Here is a 27,217-nt window from a genome sequence, read left to right as displayed (position 1 = left end):
AAGGCCTATAGCCTATACAAACATGCAACATATTTCTTCAATGAGACACATATATATATAGGCTTATATATAATTCTGTATTTATATACTGTATATAGGCTACATTATTCTGTATTTTTCTCAAAACGAAATCAAAGAAATACAGTAGAGATATCTGTCAATAATCCATCCAAAATAAGCTTTTACACAGACAGTACACATACACACACACACGACTGTGCATCTTATTTAATTGTTAGACTATTTAATTGTTAATTAATACTAAATTATTGTTATTTGTTAGGCTACTACTTAGATGTTCTAATTGTCCTTATTTATATTGTGTTCCATTTTAAGGCAATAAACTGTTTTATCTACTGTAATTCGATGACTGCTCAAAGTCTAATGCCTATAACGCCAGTAGTAGTATGTACAAATATTCAATAAATAGGCATATTTGGCTGTTTGGATGATGAAATAGAAGATATAATTAAGAACACATTAATTAAGAACAAGAACACGGCACTCGCAATATCCTCTCTCTCTCGGCTCTCTCAGCTTTCCACATTTATGACAACGATTGTAGGTTAGACTACAGTTTGTTATGAATGTATTTTTTGTACCGGGCCTGTAACGATAATGACAGAGAATGAAGCACAGCTAACATGGTCGGCCCTCACACAACTCAGTTTTCGGGAGCGGGTATAGCGGGAGCGGGGAACATAGAACCCGGGGAACATACTGTAGGACCCTTTTTATCCCGAGCGGGGAACATAGAACCCGGGGAACATAGACATGTTCCCACGTTAGCTAGCAAGCTAACATTGAACATTTGTTCAATTTAGTTGAAGAGGCAGAGTGCTAACTTATGGCGCTTTTCCACTGCATGGTACCTCAGTAGCGGCTGCTGGTTCTCTCTCCACTAGGGGCGCTATACCAAAACATTTTGCAAACATGTACAGTACCACGCAACCGACTCATGGCAAGACGTGAGCGATTCGACTCACGCTCACGGCAATGAATCGGCTCTTATGAACGAGTCGCTCAGCTGTTACTACAACAACACACAACCAGTCAAATAAAGTATAGTCTAATTCACAACTTGAAACACAATATATAAATAGAAAAGTTAGAAACAAAACTCGCTCTGTCTCCAAACACACGCAGATCTCTCCCTCTCTCTCCTTCTCTCTCTCACACACAGCGCGACGTGGAATCGTTTCGTTACACAATCAGACCTAGTATATACGTATTATATACCAAGAATAACTTCAGTATGAGTACAGGGCTGTACACATATTTTGCATATTGTTAAACGAGCCAAGGCTAGCTATTAAACTATCGATATGAATCGAAAATCTGGGACCCTGATGTAAACAAGACAAACGTCTTTCTCTGGTCTGCATCCCCTTAACAATTGTGTGTATTGAGCCGTACTGTATTGTACCCATTCTGCAATCTGTTAATAAAGTTTTCATTCATTCATTCATTCAAACATAGACGATATTGAACAAGCCATAATCCACGTATTTTCAATCCAAAAGAAAGAGAGAGAGAGAGAGAGAGAGAGAGAGAGAGAGAGAGAGAGAGAGAGAGAGCATTTTAGTAACGTTACATTTTCAACAAGATTGCTGCTATTTAAACACTTCATGGAAACGGGGTAACATTAACCTTATGTCGACTGTAGTATTGTATGACCTCGACATAACGTTTAAACGTTAACGTTACTCCGTTTCCATGCAGTAATTATAAAAGTGGCCAGCTAAGCTAACGGAGCTAACAGCTAGCAGTAGCTAACGTTAGCTGAAAGCTGTAACGTTACAACGAATCAGCTGTTGATATTATGCGGCATCAGTAGACAACGTATCATGTATTCAGTGATGTACCTGAACGCGTTCAATGAACGATCGTTCATGAACGCGTTCGTATTTTGGGCGAACATGAACTGAACGTACTGATTATCCGCTAAATGAACGTAATTGAGAACGCGTTCATTCTCAGCGCTGTGTAACGGAGTTCAAAAGTGCGTTCATTCTCAGCACTCTGTTATAACGGCGTTCAAAGATGTGCCAGATTTCATATGTATTTCAGCCGAAACCCCTGTTAAAACACACCGTAAACAGGCTTTAAAATTATGTGGAAAACCAACCGATCTGGCAACGCGCCTGTACACCCCCTGCTACGTCATCAGACTCATCACAAGTTCAACATCAGCGGAATCTGCGCGCAGAAGCCCAGAGCTGCGCAGCAGCAGGTCGAGAGCAGCACTCGCTCAGAGAACTCTACCTCTAGATGTCGGCGCTTGGGGATTTAAAATAGTTTAACGTTAAAGTCAGTACTGACTCAGACGGAAACAATCTAACGTTTGTCTGTAAACTTTGTCCACCCGGTTTGAAGAAGCAAGTCCCCACATCGACGCGACGTCGACAGCAACATTGAGAATATGCAAACGTCCTGTTTTAGTTTTCATAATAAAGACAATTCAAGCAAAGTTGTTCCTCATGTTTTTGAAAATATACTGTAGAGATGAAAGCTGCAGTGTGGACTGAATGCGCGGTGCAAAGCGTTATGGAAATGCCAGTATTCTGATTGCTGTCTGTGTGGTTCAATATTTTTTTACAAATAATAGTTTGCAGCAACGTATTGAAAAAAGAACTAACAAAATGGGCCGTTCAATATCTCCTTTATGTTCGAAATGTCAAACAGACCTGGGTACCTACAGGCTACAGTCTATCACTACTTTTGGGAATCTAAGTGTTTATCCAGGTTCTGGGGCCAAGTGATTGATTGATTGATTGAACACTTTATTAACATATTGCAGAATGGGTACAGTATACAGCTCAGTCATGAATTGAAAATGGGGGACCCTGATGTAAACAAGACGAAAGTCTTTCTCTGGTCTGCATCCCCTTAACAATTGTATGTATTGAGCTGTACTGTATCAGGGTCCCCCATTTTCAATTAATCAGGACATACATGACATACAGATAGACAGTACTGCTACATCTATACATTTATGACATACCAGATTTGCAAATACAGTACTGTTTGTGATACAAAAAGAGTCCAGAAAAGAGAGTAGGCCTATATACATTTGAAACTGTACATTGGAGGGGGTTGGGTAGGAGGGGTGACACCCTTTATAATTCAAACTATTTCAGCCCGGAAATGCATTCTGATAAACTGGATTAAGGATAAGCCTCCATTTTTACAAATGTGGTATAGAGATGGTTTGCTTTTCCTTTTTGCTTGCTTCTTTTTGTTTTGTTTTTGCTTGCTTATGGTGTGGATGGCATAGAGATGAACTGGAGGACCCCCCCCTCCATTGTCCCAATGTGTGTTTTTGTAATGTAAGTAACTGTATGTGAAAAATCTATATAAAAAAATATATATCAAAAAAGAACTAAATTAGTTCATTTTTGAAACCACGAACTTTAGTTCAAAATTTTGAATTATGAACTATGAACTGAACTAGTTCATTTTAAAAATTGTGAACTGTGAACTGAACTAGTTCATGTAGAAAGTGAACTTTCCCAACACTGCATGTATTAAACTAGAGTTAAGATCGCTAATCTACCTTGTTGTTGGCTTGTTGATAAAGTATATCCACTCCATGGCATTGTCCATCCAGCCTGTGTTGATGTCCATCCATTGTCCATGCATGTCCCTCCTTTGTCCATGTCCGCCTCGAACAGCCTGCAAACTACCTGGTGTTCTATCGCCCTGCTCTAAGACAAACTCTAACCTTAACCAACTTTGAAAGAGTGCCTAAGCCTAACCGTTGAAAGAACTTGCCATCACGCTCCAAGACAAATATCTGCATCACACAACACAACAACAGCATAAACTCATGTTGCAAACTGCGGTTACGGAAAGTACCGCGTCGGCCAATCAGAGAGCTTTTAGACGCTCGGCTGCTTGCTAGGTCGTTTCAAACCAGCGCCCGAGTTCCATCATAATACATCATATTCAACGCAAAGCGCGTGGCTGCGACGGATACAGCGATGAACCAGTGCACGGCGGGCACGCGCACTCCAGGCGCAATTGCGCCTAGCCCAGAGAGAAATACGGCGAGGAGAAATGCCTGCGGCTACGTAATGAAAAGGTCTATATCAGACAGAATCGTCACTTCCTGTTCAGGAAAACTATTATTAATCTTTGTAAAATTAAGTTATATTGTGCATTGGAAACACAAACATACTTAAAATGAGTAAATATTATTCATTTTAAACATGTTTATATTATTTATAGGGCTATAAAACAAAAAACTATTTTTTTTCTTCTTCTCTCATTTAACAGGTGGGTCGGCGCCCTAGCGCCCCCGGTGGCGAGCCGCCACTGTGGTACCTACTCTACTCGACTACTCTGCCTTTTCGGTTTTCCATTGCCGAAATGTGCGGATGGTACCTGGTACCGGGTACTTTTTTTAGTAACCGCTTTGTCGAGGTTCCAAGCAGGTAGAACGGGTACCAAAAAGTGACCTCAAGCACTGATTGGTCAGAAGAGAGAATCATCATCACGTCATCATTGCGCTATACAGGGGGGCGTCATGCACAAAAACACAAACCCGCCATCTTTAAATAGCCTTGCAAATACTTATTATTCGTTTGCAGCAAGAACAAAGTGTAATAAACAAAAAAACATACATTACCAGTGTATTCTGCCTCATTTATTGATGAAACAAAACAAACACAATTTACCACCAAGAACAAAGTATTTAGTCTAATTGTGTTAGCTTATGTGCTAATGTGACTGGGATTTCCCATTGTAACCATTAGCATTGCGGCTAGCGTACATTAGCTAATAAGGCACTGGTTTCATAGCTAGCTTCGATGTGTGTGTGTCGTGTTGAAGGTGATGTCACGGCGCCCTATGACGACCAGCTACACTGACGGGGGGTACTACCTGCAGTGGAAAACGAACAAAGTACCAGGTACCAATAGCGAGTAGAGTCGAGTAGGTACCATGCAGTGGAAAAGTTAGTGTCAATGTGCTGTAAATGTTAATCTAGAAAGCATTTCATTGGACACAAAATTAGTGCAGGATGACTCAACAATGTTTTTTATGTTTTTCCAGGAAATAAACTCTAAAATACCATTAAGAATACCTACAAAACAACGTTTCCGTCAATGTTGGGTCAGATACTGGCATATAAAATACAATCAGTGCAAGACATGTACTCTGCATCCAACAAAGAATCATATAACTCCATTTTAGGTTTACAGAGGAACAATGTTTTCAAACGTATTATTATTATATAATTACTATAATTACTAAAAAGATTATTAAGAGTGTTGTGTTCATTCATAGTTAAAGACAGTAGAGGTTGAGTACTTTCTTGTGATATATCACAATCCAACTTTTACAACTGCAAAAAAGTTGAGTGGTCTGTATTCTATGGCTATCAGTTTTGTTTTAGGCATCATCATACCATTTGTCCAGTGTGTGCACGCGCGCATGTGTGAATTCAGCATGATACATTTCATAAAACATTGTTCATGTTGAGCCCACATCGTACCTCCCGATGGACATACAGTTCAAGTGCAGTTAACTGTAAATAGTGCTAGTGGTCACTGTGCTCCACCCTACAGTTCACTGTGCTCCACGTTCGCTCGATGCAGGCGGATCTTTTCTGGGAGGGTCTCCATCATGAAGGTGTAGCGCTCCTTCTTCAGGTGCTGACCAGGTACCTGTTCCATCCCTATAGACAGGTAGTCTCCTTCTGCTCCGTACTGAGGCCACTCTACCAGGCCGGCTCCGTTAGGAGACCTACACACACACACACAACACACACCACACACCACACACCACACACCACACACACACACACACACACACACACACACACACACACACACACACACACACACACACACACACACACACACACACACACACACACACACACACACACACAGGACTCAAGTCAAGATCACAAATGACCTCCTCCTTGCTGCAGACTCCGGACACATCAGCCTCCTCATCCTTCTCGACCTCTCTGCGGCGTTTGATACAATATCTCACTCAGTCCTCCTCAAATGCCTCTCCGACAACCTTGGCATCACCGGTACAGCTCTGTCTTGGTTTCACTCATATCTCGCAAATAGGTCTCAGTTTGTCAGTGTCAGCGGCTCATCCTCCCCCCCGGCCCCAGTCAACTACGGCTCCGTGCTGGGTCCCCTACTTTTCACCATTTACATGCTCCCCCTCGGTCAGATCATACGTCACTACGGACTCAACTTCCACTGCTACGCTGATGATACTCAGCTCTATCTCAGCAGCTCACCATCCTCCCAGCTCCCCACACAGTCTTAAGTCAACTGCCTCCACACCATAAAAACCTGGATGTCAACCAAACTACTTAAACTAAACAGCAAAAAGACCAAGCTCATGGTTGCGGCCCCCAAGGCACTGCTCTGGAAGGTTGGAGATCTCCTCCTCCACGTTGACGGCTGTTCCATCTCCCCGTCTCTCGAAGTCCGTAACCTGGGCGTCCCCCTCGACTACACACTTTAATTTCACTCCCACATCAAATCCATTACCAAGTCTGCCTTCTACCACCTCAAAAACATCTCCCGTCTCTGACCCTCACTCTCAGATTCTGTGGCTGAGACCCTGATCCACTCATGTATCACCTCCAGGTTGGACTACTGCAATGGAGTCCTGTTCGGGGTACCCAGCAAAGCCCTGGACAGGCTCCAGTATGTACAGAACTCAGCTGCCAGGGTTCTCACTCACACCAAGCCCTGGCAGCACATCACCCCCACCCTCATCCACCTCCACTGGCTCCCAGTCAAGTTCCGGATATCCTTCAAACTCCTGCTCCTCACCTACAAGTCCCTCCATGCCCTCGCCCCCCGATACCTGTCTGATCTCCTCCACCAGCACACTCCATCCCGGAACCTACGATCCTCTGATCTGGGTCTCCTCTCCATCCCTCGCACCAGGTTGCGAACTTTCGGTGACAGAGCCTTCAGCGTGGCATCCCCTACCCTCTGGAACTCTCTCTCCCCCTGAAATCCGCAACGCCCCAACCCTGGACACCTTCAAAACTGCTCTCAAAACACACCTTTTCACCAAGGCTTTTCTCCATTAGTTAGTTTAGATTAGATTAGGTTCATTATCCCTTACCTGCCCTCATCCCCCCCCTTTTTCCCCTATTGCCCCCTTTCCCTAGCCCTCTTGATTGTGAAGCGACCTTGGGTTTCCTGAAAGGCGCTATAGAAATTTGATTTATTATTATTATTTATTTATAAAGCATGTCAAAACAAGTTGACCAAAGTGTACAAGGCCTTAAAACGAACACAATCTTGTACTAGTCTTATCTTGTACAAGTCTTATCTTGTACGGGTCTTAGGCCATGTCCAGACGAAAACGATTTTGATCCTTTTTGTTTTCATTTCGTTTTCATTAAAAAAAAACGTAAAAACGAAATCGTCTCAAGAAATAAGTGCATGCCACAAATGTACAAAATAAGTGTCTTTCCTGTTTTAGACGTCGCTCTTTTATTTTGAAACCCCCCGACCGGAAGTTATCGTTGTTTTCGCTAGCGGAGTAACTTGTGTCGTCCGGTTCTGTGCTTTTGAGCTGACGCTAGTTTCCAAAGGATAGGAGAGACACACCACGGCGCAAAATGCAGCTACAGCCTACAGGCAATCGATTAGGAGGAGGAAGAGCTGCTGATTTTAATCGGCAGGAGAGCGAGAGCGTGTCAAAGCCATATATAATATAATAGCCCTGTGGTGCGGTCGGAGGCAGCTCGAACTACCTGTTGTATTAAATTAATTGATTGATGTTTAACTTGTCTCTGTGTCCATGTTGAGATATATGTTCTCATATGTTGAAAATGGGATCATATGTTATGGTTATGTTTTGTGTTAAAGTGAGTAGCCTATACGTTCATATGCATGTGTTGTATTGAAATGTGGTGCAACTCTATTGTAAGTCTGTGTTTGTTCTTGTACTTGCAGTACGTAAAGACGTGATTGTATGACACAGTGGCGGGAAGCCGAGAACGTATACTTAGCTGTCAGCTGTCTGCTGTCAGTGCGCACAGGGGTGAAATGGTGTGTCACAGCTGGGAGCGTTGTGGTGTTTGCAATGGAGGAGAAGTTTGGTTCACTTGTAAATAAACTATTCACATAAATGAAACAAAACGGATCAGGCGTTCTTTGTGTGGATAAATACATATGATATGAACATGGATGGCGAAGGAACAGAACCCTCTACATTGAACATGGCGAGCGAAGGAACAGGAAACTCTACAGTCCAGTCCTTTCGACTAGCTCCATCCGTGCATTGTAAACAATGAATGATGCATGTAATTGTATTAACGTTACTGTGTGTTGTAGCTATGTTAATACATTTGAATGGCATTAATGTTAGTTGGGTATGTTAGTGCTAATGTTGATAGCATTGAATAGCATCAACACTAGCTGGCTGGCTACAACGAATTCTCACAAGCTGGCATCGTAAAATCTCAACACCAGCCATGGGAATACTATTTACTAAATTAGGCTTTTTAATCAACAAGGTAAGAGAGGATTTGTCAACTGAAGGCGTATGCTATGGAACAGTCTATGTGCTTGGCTACTTAGCTAGCTTATTTGGGTTTTCAGAAAAAGGCTTGCTATGTGACGCTAATCTCTAGCTAGTATCATGTATTTCATCACAGTAGCCACCCGGTGTTTAATAAAAACTTCTAGCCAGGACATATCTGGACATACAAGCCATATATGTATCATGTTTCTTTTTTGTTGGCTGGGTTTGCATGCGGATTAAGGGAGAGGTGGGCTATCGCGTCATCGGTTCAGGAAAAGACGCGTATAGGCTTGTAAAGACGGCGACGCAAGGGGGGCGTCTTCAGATTTGCCCACTCTGGGAGCCAGTCTCAGAAAATAGCGTATTCAGGATCCCAGAACGCAGTTCCGTGTGGATGAAAGGTGCATACGATAAAATACTTTGACTGATACAACCAAAATCGGTTTCGTCTGGACATGGCCTTACATTGTACAAGTCTTATCTTGTACACGTCTTACCTTGTACAAGTCTTACCTTGTATGAGCAAAGTTGCCCCAGTATGCCATCATAGTCCTGCTGAGCTGTTTGTCCTCCTCTGTGCAATGACCTATAAAAGGTAATATTGTAGTTAGTCATTTCAGACTGTATAACAGAATACAGTTCATTTATAAACAAAATATATAAATTTGTGCATAGTATGAAGACATCATTCATATGGTCACATATTTATTCATTCAGACATTCATTCAGACATGAATGAAGTAATTAAGAGTACATTTTACCAACAAGTATTGTGTGGCCTTCTCCAAAGCAGCCTCCGAAAACAAAAATGAGCTCATCTCCGTGGTCAGATCCAACAAAGCTCGGTCTCTTCTCCTTAAACATGCTAGGAGTCTCCTGGAACTCATAAAGGTACACGGGTACTCCAGCATCTGTTGGGTGGATGACGGTCAGTTATTGGTGCTGTCCTCATCATGCCATCATTTTGGACTCCTCCATTTTGTGTGTGTGTGTGTGTGTGTGTGTGCGTGTGTGTGTGTGTGTGTGTGTGTGTGTGTATGTGTGTGTGTGTGTGTGTGTGTGTGTGTGTGTGTGTGTGTGTGTGTGTGTGTGTGTGTGTGTGTGTGTGTGTGTGTGTGTGTGTGTGTGTGCTTTTCATTATGCATGACATGGTAGTCTTGGCCCAACTATTTAAATTGTCAAATACGATGTTCCAGCTGATAATTCCCATAAAGCACGGCTGATATTGGTTGCTAAGGACACTACTTTGTGGTAACCAGGGAGCTGTTTAACATCTCCTGGATTTCACAATTAATTAAAACAAGATAATCGATAAATCGAGCCGATTCAGAGCCAAAACTGAACCTGCTCTCTTCGGATGCTCTGAGGCTGGCCTGGACGCCAGGTATGAGGAACAACTGGTTTTAATGCTTGGATGGGTGCAGCCAAGAACGTAATTTTAATCCCCTTCCCCCTCTCTGCTGTCAGAGGTGGCTCAAAGAGACGTTACTAGGGTACCAACCGAATTACACCGGTACTACGGAGTACCGATTCACGCTACCAAATTTCGGTACCTTTACATGTTTAGTATAAGAGTGTAATATACTAGACAAGAGGGAGCCTTTTCCACAAATATAAATGAGATATTACTGTCCCGTCTCTTGGGTATTTGGAAAGACCAGACGAGGTCAGAGGAGTTTTCTTTTTTTTTTAACCTTTATTTAACCAGGAAGTCCCATTGAGATACAAGATCTCTTTTGCAAGGGAGACCTGGCCAAGATGACAGCAATAACATTTGCAATATATCAGACAGCAATCAAATGTGCGGTACATCACACAAGAACATAATAAAAGTGCATGTATACAATATACAATACATCACATGTAAACACAAAAACACAAAACAGAATAGTCTACATAATAGTAAAAGTGTACGACAGTAAAATACAGGGTAATACAGTAGTTTTGCAGTTGGGACCCGACTACAGAAAGCAGCGGCATTCTTCTTGTAAGAAGTTATGTAATACAGATTTAAATTCGCAGAGAGAGACCAGGGTATCTAAGTGGATATGGTCCTGTAGCCCATTCCATGCCCAATGTGCGAAGCTTGAAAAAGCTGTTCTTCCTAGTTCAGTGTTTATTCTCTGGTTTTTTAAAAGTAGCCATCTTGTGGACCTGGTATGGTAGCTGCTAGAGGAAAAGCTAATTAGGTTGGAAAGATATGGGGGAAGCTTCCCTAGGATGGCCTTATATATAAAAACAAACATGTGGGATTTCCTCCGTACGTACAGAGAGGTCCATCCTACCATTTGGTAAAGCACACAATGGTGAGTAAGCCCTTTGGCACTAGTGATGAAGCGCAGAGAAGCATGATACACACTGTCTAGATTTTTTAGCATTGAAGAGGCAGCATGCATATATATTATGTCACCATAGTCAATTACAGACAGGAATGTGGCTTGAACAAGGTTCTTTCTGGCCTCAAAAGAAAAGCATTGTTTGTTGCGAAAGAAAAAAACAAGTTTTAGTTTAAGTTTCTTTGTGAGGTTTCCAATATGCGCTTTAAAAGATATCTTTTCATCCAGCCATAGCCCAAGATACTTGTAGGATGAAAATTTTTCTATGGTTGCTCCTTTTAGCGTAACAATATGAACATGATTCACTGGCTGTGAGCGAGCCCTTGTGAACATCATGGATTTTGTTTTCTTTGCATTTAAAACTAGTTTAAGATCAAAAAGGGAGGTTTGAAAAAAATTTAACGCTGCCTGGAGGTTCTCGATCACCTGAGTAAGGGAGGGAGCACTTGTATACAGGACTGTATCGTCCGCATAAAGATGCATCTTGGCTGTCTGGATTTTTTTTTTTTTTATATATATATATATATATATATATATTTACAGGATAATGTTGATATTTAAACATTTAAAAACACTATCATGATCATGCGATACATTTTGTGTGGTGTGTTACAGCAATAAATAACAAAATGTTCTAAATAAATAACAATGTTGAAATTGAGATGTCTGGACTTATTTTTTACAACTGAAATTACATATTTGTTATTTTCTTACTTGAATTCTTTCATTTCACAGAAAATATAATTTCCACAACACTGTGGAACTTACCTCTATGGAAGTTTGCAGTCTTCTGGCAAGGAAAGACAAACATAAAATCTCCGATTGCCTCAGTAAATCCATCTCTAATCTTCACACGATCACCAGATGTTCCCATGTATTCATCAGCCACTAGCTGAGTTATCCATTGGTCTTTAGGCTAGATCATAGGACATTCAATATGGTTTGAGACAACATATCAATCTGTAATCGTCAAATCACTACTACTAAAATTCACTAAGTAGAAATAACCACTTTTGCCTGCCTGTTGGGCTGAGACTGGGAACTCTAGTGAGCCTGTTCCCAGCCTCAAACCCACAGGTTCTGTGTACTGGGAGGAACGATGGCAATGCAGTAGGGGTGTAACGGTACACAACAACCACGGTTCAGTACGTACCTCGGGTTAGAAGTCACGGTCGGATTCACGGTTAATTTTGGTACAGACAGTGCAAAGTTTGCAGAGCGTGGCTTTCCATGTTCCACTCGGGGGGGACGTAGTGTGCAGTTCTTTTTAACTAGGGCTGTCAACAAGTATTCTATATTCAAACGACTTGCCGTCTTCTCGCGTGGGCCTGAATGCGCTGCATGGCGGATAGGAGACACACAACATCACGTTCATTGAGCTGAAGAACGTGCCAGTAGTAACAACAACAACAACAACAACGCATGGCAGATAGTCGCAAAGACAGTGATTTGCACTCTGAGCAATCTAAAAGCCCCATTTGGAAGTACTTCAAATGTTGTATTGCTGGCCTACCTTCTTTTTTTCATGCTAACGCTATTTTGGGAGTTCTAGCATCAAGAATGTAAGTATCCTATGTCTCAGGTTTTTTTTTTGTCCACTTTTTCTCCTTATTTTTCTCCCATCCCAATTTCGTATTTTCCAATTCTCTTGAACGTTGCTCGACTATGCCTCCCACTGGTTGGTCGTAGGGAGGATAGAAGCCTTGCATCACGTGTCCCCTCCGGTACACGAGGAGGCAGCCTGTCGCATCTTTTCACCAGACAGCGCGGACTCTCAGTGGCGAGGAGTAACGCATGGGAGGCTCACACTACCCCCGCTACTTCCTGTCTCTGCTGTGCAGGCGTCTAGGGCTGTCTTAAATACTTCGAAGCTTCGAAGCTTCGTTCGATGGGCATGGGATTCGAATATGAAAATAAAATTTGATTATTAAAAAAAAAAATTATAATATGAATATATATATATAGACATTTTTTTGTGCAAAATCAACTCTGCCTCTCTTTGTTAATTACAACAAGCAATGCTGTTAATTATTTAAGATGAGGTCGGACTCGGCACTGACAGATTTGTGTTCATTGTGCTGCTTTTATAAAGCCTCAAATGACGGCTTACAATATTTCATGAAAGCAAAGTGTTTTGTTTGTCTAAGATTTAAAAAGGTTTAAACTTTACAGCACTGTCAAAGTTGAACAAAGTGCTGTACAAGTCCCACAACATAAAAATAAAAAAATAATATATATATATATATATATATTTTTTTTTTTTTTTTTTTTTAAGCTTCGGATTAAAATCTAATCTCGGCCCCGAAGCTTCGAATTCCAAAATAAAAATCGAAGGTCAGCCCTACAGGAGTCGCTGTCCACAACGTCCAATCCCCACCCATCGACTTCCACCCGCTACCTCTGCCAATTGAGATAGTATGACGACTGGCCCAAGCCGGAGGCAATGCTGACACCGGGATTCGAGACCGGAGTCTCTTGCATTGGTGACGAGCGCAATCTCCGCTGCGCCACCCAGCTGCGCCTATTTCTCAGTTTTTAACACTTTATTGTAAATCATCCCCCAGGGTAAAACTAGATATTGAATAATGAAATGAAACGGTTCAGTACGGATATGTGCACCGTTACACCCCTACAATGTAGCCATTCAAGATAAAGACAAGACTCCATTCTTGCAATATTTTGTCATTTTTATCATGCTATAAATGACATGCAATACAGAAATATCACCAGATATTGTCTAAAGAATCATGATGTCTGCTTACGTCAGGGTATGTGAACATGGTCAAAATGGGTGTGACTTGTTCCCGGTCCATTCCATCCACCCAACCTGCCGGAGCTATTATCTATGAGAAGGAAACACAGGAACAGATAATAGTTGGACCATTCTCTATTCATCAGTGGACCCATATTTTATTTACGGTTATCCAGTGTTAATTTTGGCAGCTATTTAAATTTTAGTTTTAGTCTTAGTCATGTGTCAAATGCTCCTTTTTTATTTTCATCATATTTAGTCACCTTCATTTATTTTTCGTTTAGTCTTTTTTGTTTTTGTCTAGATTTAGTTGCAGAAAACTGATGATTTTTGTCTAGTTTTCGCTAATGAAAAAAAGGCATTTTATATTTTTATATTGTAAATAATGCAATTCTATTTATTAAGTATATTCTAGCCAAACCCCTATCAGCTGATTCACAATAAGTTCAGTAGAAGGCTAGAAGCCCAATAGTAACCAAACATTCCTTGAAATGGTCAATAGATACAGAAATAGTCAGACATGGAATGGAACATATTCTGATTTAATAGCTTTTTCTTTTTTTTTACCAACAAAGCAACATTAGGATAGTGTAAATACACAGTACACACTGATTGCAATTCTCACTGGGACCTACTGTACAAATTTCACACACGTCACACACACATTCCATTTTGTCCGTCGAGTACAACCGTAGATCGCTGACGTCACTTTAAACTTAAAACTTAAAATGGCGGCCTACATTAGAGCATTCGGCTAACAACATTAGCTTAGCGAACCTGCCACCGCACTTCTATGGGCATAAAGTGTGGTAACAAAATATCACAGCCCCTAAGACTGGGAGCGTTCTAACTCTACTGAGCATGTACCCAACATTATATGAAAAATAAAAAGTCATTACGATGTTTTAGTGCACTTCAAGCACTAAAGGGATTCATTAACAACTTATACTAGTAGGGTCCAGAAACGGAAATGGGAAATGCTGAAATAATAACATGAATTATTCTAAAAGTTATAATTATTTTGTCTCATCTTGTTTTAGTCAACATAAATTAAGAGAGAATTCGTCATGGTTTTTGTAAAGTAAATTTTTGTGTCCTCAGATGTAGTCAACTATAATGCATAAATAATTTAGTCACGTTAGTGTCACATGATCTACATTAACGTGACGTCAAGTCTCGTTGTCGTCGGGGGAAAAAGCTTTGTTGACGACCATATTTAGTCATTATTTTCGTTGACAAAATTAACACTGCGGTTATCAAAGATGAAGTATTGTGAGATCTACCTCTGAGCCTACTTTGATTTCATGTTTAGTTTTCATGCATGAAGTTAATGTCTCACTTTAAATATTGGATGAGAAACGACTGCTTAACAAATGGCCTGAAATCCATTATGAAGAGGTTGGATGGCCTTCTCTGGTTGAAAGGTATAACTATCATTGGTATTTGTTTATTTTTAAAGCCCTTATTGGTCAAATTCCCCCTTACATCATCATCATAATTTATTTATTCGTATATCGAATCAGATCACTGTTGGAATGGAATCTTGGAACCTATTCTACACGTTCAAATGACTGGCTGGTTCTTAGGGTTCCTCCAGTTTGCTCTGAACTAGAAAAACTGCTTTTTCCTTCGATGCTTCCAACACCTGGAATCAGAGGTGTGGACTCGAGTCACATGACTTGGACTCGAGTCAGACTCGAGTCACGAATTTGATGACTTTAGACTCGACTTGACCAAATCAAAAATGACTTGCAACTCGACTTTGACTTTAACACCAATGACTCGTGACTTCACTTGAGCCTTTTGACTTGAGAAGACTTGATACCTTCCCGCATGACCAAAGATAAGAAATTATGTTATATTAAATACTGAATGGTTCGTACAGCGTTATTTTTATGTAGATTGGTAGCGAGCGGTAGTGATGCAGCGCAGTCCTCCTGACTCCTGTCTGTGTGTCACCTCGAGTAGGGTATAACTGCAGCGTTATTGGTCACCTCACCTGCGGGCTGCGGGGACCAATCACGCTGTGCTGGGGGCGTGTTTTGTTTACTATAGTCTAGAGTGTCATGGCGGCCCCCACTAGTCGCGTTTTTACAGATGGATATTCTCACAATTTCTCTTTTGTTGAGCACAAAGAAAAGAAAGTTTTAGTTAAATGTAATTTGTGTCATGGCTCAAAGATCCTATCTACTGCCCACTTTGTTTGAAACAATCCGACAGCATCCAATCAATTTGCGCCAGAGAAGAAGTAATGTTACGAACGTTAAGAACAACAGATCCAGTGGAAAATGATACCAAATATTGCTTCGTTTGCTTATAAAAACTACGTGGTGGTCAACAAAAAACGAATTGCAGAAAATCACAGATGGAGACGCAACAACTTCCAACTTCGTTGACATTTGAAGCTGCATAAATAACGGTATGTAACTTGGTTTGCTAGCTACAGTAGTTAAATTAATGAGCAATCAGTGTGGTGTAGAAATAGTCGGAAAGGAGAAACGCACAATTTCTATCTTGTGACAACACCAAGCCGTGTGTCATTTATTATATTTTTAACACAAGTGACAGCTGTCAGATCTATGCCGTGCTAGTCCCCAACAGCCCGTAGTAAACAAACCAACCCCAACCAACCTCCTTAAAGTGACAGTGCCCCATCAATACATCAAAACAATACAATGGTGAATTATGTCCATAGCACCCACTACATACATCCCCCCAGAATTCATCATAACAAAAGAAGTCAATGAACAGGAGGGCGGAGAACTCTGCCATAACGGCTCTGCCTGACCCCTGTAGCGGCCGGCGCCTCTGTAGGGAAAACCTCAAGGGCCCTACGGCCACTCGGGCACAGGATAGGTGGCGAGGGGGTCTCGTGGGCCTTACTCAGAAGACGGGGCAAGGTAGGGGGTCGTCCCCGCCGTGGGGGCTGGGCCAGTCCAACAGGTTTGCCCAAGTCCACATGAGCCGGTTTAAGGCGGTCTATGGAAATGTGTTCCAGCTTCCCGCCCATGTCCACGACAAAGTACTTGTCTCCAGCCTCCTGGACACGGAACGGACCGTCGTATGGAGGTTTCAAGGGGTCCCGATGGGCATCGTGACGGATGAAAACATATTCCGCTGACTGCAGACTTGTAGGGACGTGCGACCGGGGGAGGCCGTGCTGTGAGGTGAGGACCGGTGTGAATACCCTAGCCTTCTCCAGAAGCGCTGTCCGCTGCTGGGCTGCAGACCAGGGGGCAGTAATGTTAGGGATGAAATCCCCTGGCACCCGCAGAGGCTGACCGTAAACCAGCTCGGCCGAGGAGGTCTGAAGGTCTTCCTTGGGGGCCGTCCTGAGACCAAGCATGACCCACGGGAGCCGGTCGACCCAGTCAGTAAGGCTGGCCCGAAGTGCTGCTTTCATTGAGCGGTGAAAGCGCTCGCATAACCCATTGGCCTGCGGGTGGTATGACGTAGTCCGGTGTAGCTTCACGCCCAGGCTCTTGGCGACCGTGTTCCAGAGCTCGGACGTGAACTGTGGGCCCTGGTCTGAAGAGAGGTCGGCTGGAGTGCCAAACCGGGCGACCCAGGTTCCAATAAAGGCCCTGGCCACCTCGGCGGACCAACGGGTAGTCCTGTCTACCATAGTAAAGAGGTAACTGAAGCCGTGTGAGGGGGGCAGGGGGCCCACTAGGTCAACGTTCACATGGTCGAACCTCCTTTCAGGTACAGGGAAGTGCTGCAGGGGGGCCTTGGTGTGCCGGTACACTTTAGCGCACTGGCACTCCAAACAGGAGTCAGCCCAGTCTCTCACATCTTTCCTAAGCCCAGGCCAGACAAACTTGGCAGACACTAGTCTCTGTGTAGGTTTCTTTCCCGGGTGGGAGAGGCCGTGAACAGCGTCATAAACACGCCGCCTCCATCCTGTGGGAACGATAGGGCGGGGCTGTCCCATAGAGACATCACACAGGAGTGTGGTGCCAGCGCTGTCAAAAACCACATCCTCTAATCTCGCACTTCAGGGTCGGTAGCCTGGTCTGCCGCCATACCGGTGTAATCCAGCCCCAAGTGGATGGCGCCCGCTACAGCCCGGGAGAGGCAGTCTGCAACAAGGTTTGCTTTACCTGCCACATGTTGAATGTCAGTAGTGAACTCCGAGACATATGAGAGCTGTCGCTGTTGACAGGCGGACCATGGCTCAGACACCTTGGCCATGGCGAACGTCAGCGGCTTGTGATCCACGAAGGCCGTGAACTGACGGGCCTCCAGCAGGAAACGAAAATGGCGGATGGCAAGGTAGAGGCCGAGGAGCTCCCGATCGAAGGTGCTATACCTCCGCTCGCTGGGGCTTAACTGGCGGCTGAAAAAAGCGAGAGGCTGCCAAGCCCCGCCTACCCACTGTTCAAACACTGCGCCCACGGCAAAATCTGAGGCGTCGGTGGTGATGGAGATCGGGGCCTTAAAGGAAGGATGTGCCAGCATGGTGGCGTTGGCTAGGGCCGCCTTGGCATCCAGAAAAGCTTTGTCTCTCTCTGCAGACCAGTCAACAGCATGTTTTGGCACTTTACCCCTAAGGGCCTCGTACAAAGGCAGCATAATCCGAGCCGCCTGGGGAATAAAGCGGTGATAAAAGTTGATCATTCCGAGAAACTCCTGCAGTGACCTAACCGTGGGCGGCCGGGGAAAATTCATCACAGCTTCCACCTTCATGGGAAGAGGGACCGCTCCCTCTTTAGTGACTCTGTGCCCCAGGAAGTCAATGGTCGACCGCCCAAACTGGCATTTGGCCGGGTTGATTATCAGTCCATGCTCATTTAGCCGCTCAAAAAGCATCCGGAGGTGGGACATGTGCTCAGCCTTAGAGGCGCTGGCTATGAGGATATCATCCAAGTATACAAAAATAAAATCCAAGTCTCGTAGCACAGAGTCCATAAGGCGCTGGAATGTCTGTGCAGCGTTTTTGAGGGACGAATGGCATGCGCAGAAACTCAAATAGTCCAAATGGAGTTATGACTGCTGTTTTGGGGACGTCCAGCGGTTGGACGGGCACCTGATGATACCCACGCACAAGGTCCACCTTGGAAAACATTAATGTCCCTGAAAGGCGGGCAGAAAAGTCCTGAATGTGCGGGACTGGGTACCGGTCCGGCGTCGTAGCATCGTTGAGCCGGCGGTAATCCCCACACGGGCGCCACCCCCCTCCCGGCTTGGGGACAATGTGGAGGGGGGAGGCCCATGGGCTGTCGGAACGACGGACAATGCCGAGGTGTTCCATGTTCTCGAACTCTGCCTTGGCAATGCTGAGCTTGACCGGGTCGAGGCGCCGAGCCCGGGCATAGACCGGAGGGCCGGTCGTGGCGATATGATGCTCCACTCCATGCTTGGCTGTAGATGATGAGGACGTGGGCCGCGTGAGGCCCGGGAACTCGGCGAGAAGGTGTTGAAACTCATCTGCGGCGGAGAGCATGCTAGAGAGTCTGATGGAGTCTGCACCCCCAAGCGCACCAGCGTAAGAGCAGAACGTAATGGCATCAATTAAGTGGCAATTTTTTACATCCACTAACAGTCCATAATCACACAAAAAATCAGCGCCTAGAAGAGGGACGGCTACATTAGCTGTGATAAAGTCCCAGCCAAACCGCTGGCCACTAAAACACATTTCGACATACCTGGTGCCGTATGTGCGGATGGGGGTGCCGTTGGCGGCCTCCATGGGGGGTCCGTGTCCGCCGGATAGGATGTCCACTCTAGAAGCCGGCAAGACGCTCCTCTGCGCGCCCGTGTCGCACATGAAACGCCGCCCGGAGATGGTGTCCTGGACAAACAGTAGCCTGCCAGCCCGACCGACGCTCATGGCCACTAACGAGCGCCGGCCCGGGCATTTCCCGGCCCACTGAAGCTGCATGGCGGGCGGCACTGCTTGGCTTTAGGTCCAAACCGTGCATGATAAAAACACAGCTCCGCGTCACGCTGCTGGCGAGGGGCTGTCGCTGCGGCGGTGAAACAAAAGCTTGGGTTGGGAAAACTGCCGCTGCACAGTGCTGTTGACCAGCCAAAAAAAACGTATCAGCCTCCTCGGCCAGAGCGCGGCAATCGTCTATAGTGGTGTTGGCCAGAGCGGCCCGAACCGGAGAAGGCAGCTGACACAGGAAAAGTTGCATGAAAAGGAAATCAGGCCTGTGCTCTCCCAATAAATCCAGCATCCTATCCATGAGCTCCGATGGCTTGCTATCACAGAGCCCTTGCAAAGAAAACAACTGGCTGGCCCGCTCGGTATCGGAAAGTTTGAATGTCTTTAATAGATGAGACTTGATCGTGTGATATTTATCTCGAGCCGAAGGGTTCTTGAGGAGGCTCACCACTCTGCTGGCTGTCGAACTTCCCAGGGCTGACACCACATAATAATATCTTGTGTCCGAGGTAATCTCACGCAGCTCGAACTGTGCCTCCGTTTGCGCAAACCATGCCGAGGCTGACGACTCGCAGAACTCAGGTAATTTCAGCGAAACTGCGTTCGTAGACATGTTGCCACGGAAGCGTCTTCAAAACTTATAACAGCCGTGTGTCATTTATTATATTTTTAGCACAAGTGACAGCTGTCAGATCTATGCCGTGCTAGTCCCCGACAGCCCGTAGTAAACAAACATTTTATCAATGACATTCCACCAGCGCGTCTTCTCTAAGCCCAACCCCAACCAACCTCCTTAAAGTGACAGTGCCCCATCAATACATCAAAACAATACAATGGTGAATTATGTCCATAGCACCCACTACAGTGGTAACGTTATCATTCATTACATCCAAGATTGATACACGGCTGGCTAGGCAGTTGGTAGTCATAGTCTTATCTTATAAAATAAATAAACAATCAGCAATGTCAAGCTTGATGAATGGCCAGCAGTAGCCTAACAGTAATGCTGCTGTATTAACAGCTTGCAGAATGGGTACAATACAGTACGGCTCAATACAAACAATTGTTAAGGGGATGCAGACCAGAGAAAGACTTTCGTCTTGTTTACATCAGGGTCCCCCATTTTCAATTCATCATGACACTTATGACATACATGACATGCAGCTATACAGTACTGTTTTATCAAGACATTTATGACATACAAGTATACAGTACTGTATAAGAGACATAGATCATAAGAAACTGAAATATATGCTACATTCGAAGGGGAAGAAACTGTACATTGGAGGGGGTTGGGTGGGGGGGGGGGGGGGGGGTTGGATATTTACAGGGTCCAGTTTTTAATTGCAGCCACCCCTAGGTGCTATTTGAGAGCGGTTTTGAAGGAGGGTAGGGATTTACATTATTTTACGGCTGTAGGTAGGGCGTTCCACATTGTTGTGGCATAATTGTGAAACGTGTTTAGTCCCTTGTTTGAGCCGAATCTGGGTTGAACATGATTTGTGGAACTCCCTCTGGTGTTGTGGTCCTGGAATTCACTGACCTTTGGGAAGTATTTCGACATGTACATGGGTATCTTAGTGGTGTAGTAGTGTATCTTGTAGACCAGGCCCATTGCAAGTTGCTGTACTCTGTTGTCTACTCTAAGTTATCCTAGGTTGTCAAAATGGGCAGGGGTAAGGTCAAGCAGTAGTCTGACCAGTTTGTTTTGTGATGTTTGTAGTCTTGTTTTTAGGGCCTTTGAGGTGCTTTGGTACCATGAGGTACAAGCATAGTCGTAGTACCCTTGAATGAGTGCTCCTGTTAGTCTTCAAGGTATTCTTGTTTACCAGTGAGGAGATCCGGTACAAGAATCTTGTTCGTTGGTTGACTTTTTTGATTACATTGGTTGCCATTTTGTCACAGGATGGAACCCAGGTAGGTAATTTCATCTTTCCTTGTGACAATATTGTCACCCACTGTAACAGAGAAGCCGTTGGCCTTGCTGAGTTTGTTATTTTATCCAAGAGAGAGAGAGAACTCGCACACGAATTAGGCCCTACCTAATAATACCTAATAAACTACCTAATATATGAAATGCAGAGATGCCTTGTCATTTCAGTACAGATTTTTTATACCCCAAAATTGATAAAGGGTTAACACTTTCAGTGCCCATGACGTCATAACTCGTTTTATCAGCCCAATGCCTGAATGCCCACGACGTTTATTAGCGTTTAATTTTTTTATTAGCGATCTGAATTCATATTTCATCAACCGAGTCTCCCGTTGGTACAGCAGCCCCTGTAGGAGCTCAGATGTGAAAAAACTGCCCCCTATCGTCTCCCAGATGGTAATGCACCCTTTTGGAATGGACTCAATGAAAATGGATGAGAAAAGAAAAATCCGGAATCCACATTTTACTTCTCAGGCATGTAACAGTATGTAGCATTGGATCAATAAAAGCGATCGATATTTGGAATGGCGATCAGGAATTGGAATAATCTTTTTGGATAACATCTGATCTCAGGTAAGGAATCTATTTTACCAGTCTTAGGATAATCAGACCTGTTTTCACGGAGATATAAGCTTTTCCCCTATGTGTGTGTGTGGCTGTGTGGCTGTGCGAGCGATCAGGAAATAAGATAATCGATTTTTCAGATTGCCTATATAGCGTGCATACGTACACATATACTATCGATAATCTAAAGTTTATTTGAAAACTATTAATAAATAGGCCGAAAAATGACAATGTTTTTGTGTATTCTAGAATATTCCAGTAAAGGGCGATTATCACGGAATATTTATATTTTCCTTGAAAACGAGGGCTTTTCAAAATGCTATAAAACGAAAATGAACCGATAAAAAAACAATCCGTTTTGACAATGTTGACTGCAAACAAGTCATTGATAAGCGACAGGCAGATTAGACACATAGCCATAATTTAAAACATAGATTAGGCGTTTTAACGCTATCATTGAAGTGGGTGGTGGCACTCAAGCACTAAATCGTGCGCCCCCTGCTGGCACTGAAAGTGTTAAGGTAGACTAGTTAGTTGAACCGAGGTCTGCTATTATGGATAATGTGCCTTAGACTGTATATACAGGGCAGGCAGACGTTAAATAAATGATTGGTCCAAGTGGGAAGACAATATGTTGGTTATTGTTAACCTACCTTTAAAATGGATATGGTGATCCTTATTCTTTTTTTTCTCAATATACTCCTGAACTGGTTTTCTCAAGCAGCTCTTGCCCAATTGTATCTAGTTGTAAGACTAACGCTGATTCTGAATATTATTACATTTATAGAAATTAGATTGTTTTGCCAACAAGTTGATAATGAAATATTTTGGTGAAGCGCGTATTATGACTTGTTTAGGACTCAAAACTCAAAGGTTAGGACTTGGGACTCGACTTGGGACTTATCAGTCTTGACTTGGGACTTGACTCGGGACTTGCCTGTCTTGACTCGGGACTTGAGTACCAAGACTTGAGACTGACTTGAGACTTACAAAACAATGACTTGGTCCCACCTCTGCCTGGAATGCCCTCCAACTAACTGGCTCTTCCTTCTCTAGTTGCATTTAAATGTATGATCTCCGACCACTGTTTGTCGACTTGTAAATGTCTTAGCGGATTTTTTATTGTTTATTCTTATTTATTGTGTCTATATATTGCTGATAAACTGAGTCTTGTTTTGTAAGCTCGTCATCACTGTAAATGAGGGTAACTTCAGTGTCTTACGTGTTGAAATAAAGGTTTGAAATTAAAAGGATGGACACAATTAACAATTAACTATATTCAGAAAAAGCTAAAGCAGCAAAGTAAAGCAGAGTAAAATGATAGGTTATGTATATAACCTAGTTATATGAGTACTGGCTGAGCGGCCTGCTCTTCGCCATCGAGATATACCTCATCTCCAGTACCTACTGTACTTCATCAACGAAGAAAACAAATGCACCCAGCACCTGCCAGGCCCCGCCCTAGTGACGTACTATAAAGCACTAGGCGTGGTCACCACTCGCCCTTCCTCGGAAAACAGTTTCCAATAGAAAAGTTTCCCAAGGGACCTCAGGGCACGCTAAGAGCAGGACGCTCAGCCAGTACTCATATAACTAGGTTATATACATAACCTATCGTTATATAGTCGTACTGGCGAATCGCGTCCTGCTCTTCGCCATCGAGATATGGGGACAGAGCAGACGCGAGGACCGACAAATGCACCCCCTGAGGACCCGAAAGCCCACATCAGGGGGGGGAGGGGAGTCCCGTCACCCCTCCTTCCTAGTGAAGAGGGGGCGGCAGTCAACTCCACCCAAGTGCGAAAAAGAGGGAACCAGAACCTCCTAAACGCACAGCACAGGCGGGACCACGTGTGACACAAAAAATTGTGGTCCACACCCACACACCCCTGCTACCCCACCGAAGGACGGGAAGCAGGAGAGGTTCCAGACCTCAGAACCGCCTGGGAGACAGAACCCCCAGTCATGTCCATGAGGTAAAACCTTACGAAGGGATCCGGTGAGGACCATGAAGCCGCAGCACAGATGTCCTCCACCGAGGCCCCACCTAACAGGGCGTCAGAGGCCGCCACCCCACGAGTGGAGTGCGCCCTGACGCCCCCAGGGGGGGCCAGCCCAGCCAACGTGTAGCAAAGGGCAATGCCCTCGCACAACCAATGGGACAGGCGCTGTTTCGACAGTGCCTTACCAGCACGAGAGCCACCGTAACAGATAAAGAGCTGATCGGTAGCCCTGAGGCCCTGAGTACGGCTGAGGTAAATCCCCAAAGCCCGGACCGGACATGACAGGTGAAGGCCCGCCTCCAACTCACTAGCGTGAGGAGGCGGATGAAACGCCTGAACCATAATATCCCTGGAGCGGAAAGAACTGGATTAGGCTGGATTAGGCCGCAGAGTGGCACCGCTATAGAAACGAATAGACAGACACTCGGGCCGCAACGAGAGAGCACAAAGCTCACTCACGCGCTTAGCGGAGGTGATGGCCAGCAAGAATGCAGTCTTGAACGACAGCTGTTCCAAAGTCGCTTGCTCAAGAGGCTCAAACGGGGCCTTGGACAACCGACCGAGGACCAATTGAAGATCCCAGCTCGGAGCCAGAGAGCGTGTCACTGGCTTAAGGCACCGAGCGCTGCCACAGCGACCCGTACGCTTGAGAGAGGGCCCTCGCCGACCAAGGAACAGGCTACGGCGGGGCTACCAATAGCTGGATCAGGACCGGGAACCACACAGCTGTGCCCCAGTCTGGTGCAACCAGGATCACGGTCCTGTGCTCCCACCGTAGCCGCTCCAACAACTGACCTACCAGGTGTGTGGGGGGAAAGGCGTACAGAAGCCCGGGCGGCCATGGATACACTGAGAAGGCATCCACCCCCAAGGGAGGATTGTCTCCCCGGCTGACCGAGAACCACAAGGGGCACTTGTGAGATCGTCTGCTCGCAAACAGATCCACTGAAGCTTCCCCGAAGCGATCCCAGATCTGCCTGACTATGTCTTGGCGCAGTTCCCACTCGTCGTGACGAGGACCGCCCCGTGACATCATATCCGCGCCCACATTCTCCTTGCCAGGGATGTGGAGCGCCCTCAGACTGTGCAGATTGCGAGACGCCCATAGCCAGAGCCCCGACCGCCGCCCGGTGCAGAGCGGTGGAGTGTACTCCACCCTGCCTGTTGATATACGCCGCTGCTGTCATACTGTCCGTCCTGACCAAAACGTGCTCACCTACTACCAAGTGGGCGAGCCGTCTGAGGACCAGGAGGACCGCCTTCAATTCCAACACATTGATGTGCAGGGTAGACCGGGCAGCATGGATCGTCCAGCTGCCCCCTACTGCGTCGGTCCGACACGTCCCTCCCCATCCCGTGAGGGAAGCGTCGGTGAAGACCGTGACGTGTGAACGCCTGCTGTCCATGGGGACCCAGTTGGTGAGGATACCAGTCCTCCTCCAGTGGGCGAGATCCCGCCGTATCGACAAAGGAACCGTCAACCGTTTCCATTTGTCCCTCACCGGGTCTATTCTCATACTGGAGAACCACCTCTGTATCCTCCTCATGAAGAGGAGGCCAAGAGGGACCACAGCGTGAGCAGATGCCATCATACCGAGCAGGCGCATCACCTGCAGCGCCGTGACCGTCCCTCCAGGACGGAAACCCCCGAGCGCGTGGAGGATAGACACCCTCCGTCGCTCCGAGAGGGTTACCCTCATGGGTCTTGAACTCAGAACCAAGCCCAAATACTGTTGACTGGGAAGAGGCGTACTCTTTTTCCAGTTCACAGCAAAACCCAGCCTGGTGAGGAATTCCACCACCAGCCTGGTATGAGACCTGGCGACCTCCTCCGACCGACTGAGGAGCAATATGTTGTCGAGATAGAAAATAATTTGTATCCCCTGACGACGTAGAGGCTCCAGCGCAGTCTCTACGCACTTGGTGAATGTGCGGGGAGCCAGAGAGTAGCCGAACGGCAACCTCTGGTATTCGTACACTACGCCCTGAAATAGGAACCGTAGGAACTTCCTGTGAGCAGGGAAAATCGGGATGTGAAAATACGCATCCTTCAGGTCTATGGAGGTGAACCAGTCTCCCACCCTGACAGCAAGTAGCAGGTGTTTGACGGTCAACATTCTGAATGGTCTCGCCACAATCAGACGATTGAACGCAGACAGATCCAGTATAGGTCTGACACCTCCCGTTTTTTTGGGCACCAGAAAATAACGGGAGTAGATGCCTGACATCGCGTCCTCCCTCGGGACCACGACTACGGCCTGCTTCGCCAACAGAGATTGGATCTCGTCGGCCAGAGCTGTCACTGCTGCTGACCCTGACAATAGGGTCTGCACCAAACCTGAAAACGGAGGGTGGGGTTGTGCGAACTGCAAAACAAGCCCCCGCCTCAACGTTCTCTCTACCCACCTTGACATATGGCACTCTTGTAGCCATATGTGATAATAATCCCAGAGCGCACCCGCCGTCAACTGACGCTGGGCCGCAAGGAACAGTAGATAGGCGGCCCGGTCCCTCCCGCTGTGCGTAGCCTCTGAACCCGCCAAAGCGAACAGGGCGTTCGCACCCAAAGGGTCGACAGAAAGGGCTGGTTTGATACGGGAGAAGCTGACATCAAACTAGGTGACACACGCTCCCCCACTGAACACCCCTCCAGAACATGCTGAGGAGTTGTTCTGCAGCCAGACATGCAAGGCGTGAGGACCCCATGGGTTCCTACACACCGTAGCCCTGCAGTGATATTGCTACCACCCAAATCACGCGCGCCTCTTCTTTTCAGACCACTGCCGATCTCGCGGGAGTGGGAGGCATCAACGTGATACCCCGCCTGGCGAAGGCGAGGTCGGGGTAACCCGTGCTGAGCATTCTTTCGAAGAGGCCTCGAGTCCCCCTGCTGACCACCGTCAATAGTGGCAGCCGTAACACCAGGCTCATCAATCGCACAACGTGTGGCGAGGGAGCCACGTGACAGCACAACATTCTCACGGACAGACCCAGGCTCAGCCATCAACTGGGTGTCAGCCCCTGTCCCCATGAGAAGCGAAACGTGGGGCCGCATGCGCTTCAATGAAGGCTCGCGGCCCTCAGCCAAAGGAAACCGATCAGAGCCCCTTTTCCGCTGGTGACGGGGGAAGGAGTGATCGGGGAGCGGGCTGCTCACGGCAGAATGGCGACGGCTTGTATATTCCAAGCCGAGCACATCCAACATGGCCGATCCCTCGG

The 27,217-nt window shown here is 45.6% G+C and overlaps 1 protein-coding gene across 2 annotated transcripts in view; it reads right to left on the bottom strand.

Moving 5' to 3' along the window:
- Nucleotides 1-4,642: 4,642 nt before the first annotated feature.
- Nucleotides 4,643-27,217, bottom strand: part of ces2b (carboxylesterase 2b) — a 111,467-nt gene continuing 88,892 nt past the window's right edge. For both annotated transcript variants that reach the window (XM_084334750.1, XM_084334751.1), the window contains 5 exons: nucleotides 13,619-13,699; nucleotides 11,625-11,772; nucleotides 9,282-9,431; nucleotides 9,034-9,106; nucleotides 4,643-5,748 (listed from right to left, as the gene is read on the bottom strand). In XM_084334750.1, the coding sequence (XP_084190876.1) occupies nucleotides 5,565-5,748; nucleotides 9,034-9,106; nucleotides 9,282-9,431; nucleotides 11,625-11,772; nucleotides 13,619-13,699 (636 nt within the window). In that variant the 3' untranslated portion in view covers nucleotides 4,643-5,564. The remainder of the gene's footprint in view (nucleotides 5,749-9,033; nucleotides 9,107-9,281; nucleotides 9,432-11,624; nucleotides 11,773-13,618; nucleotides 13,700-27,217) is intronic.

This window comes from Notolepis coatsorum (genome assembly GCF_963971535.1).
Source record: "Notolepis coatsorum genome assembly, chromosome: 18".
Classification (NCBI taxonomy): domain Eukaryota; kingdom Metazoa; phylum Chordata; class Actinopteri; order Aulopiformes; family Paralepididae; genus Notolepis; species Notolepis coatsorum.
The sequence above is the reverse complement of the archived record's forward strand: the minus strand, read 5'-3'. Positions and strand labels throughout refer to the sequence as shown.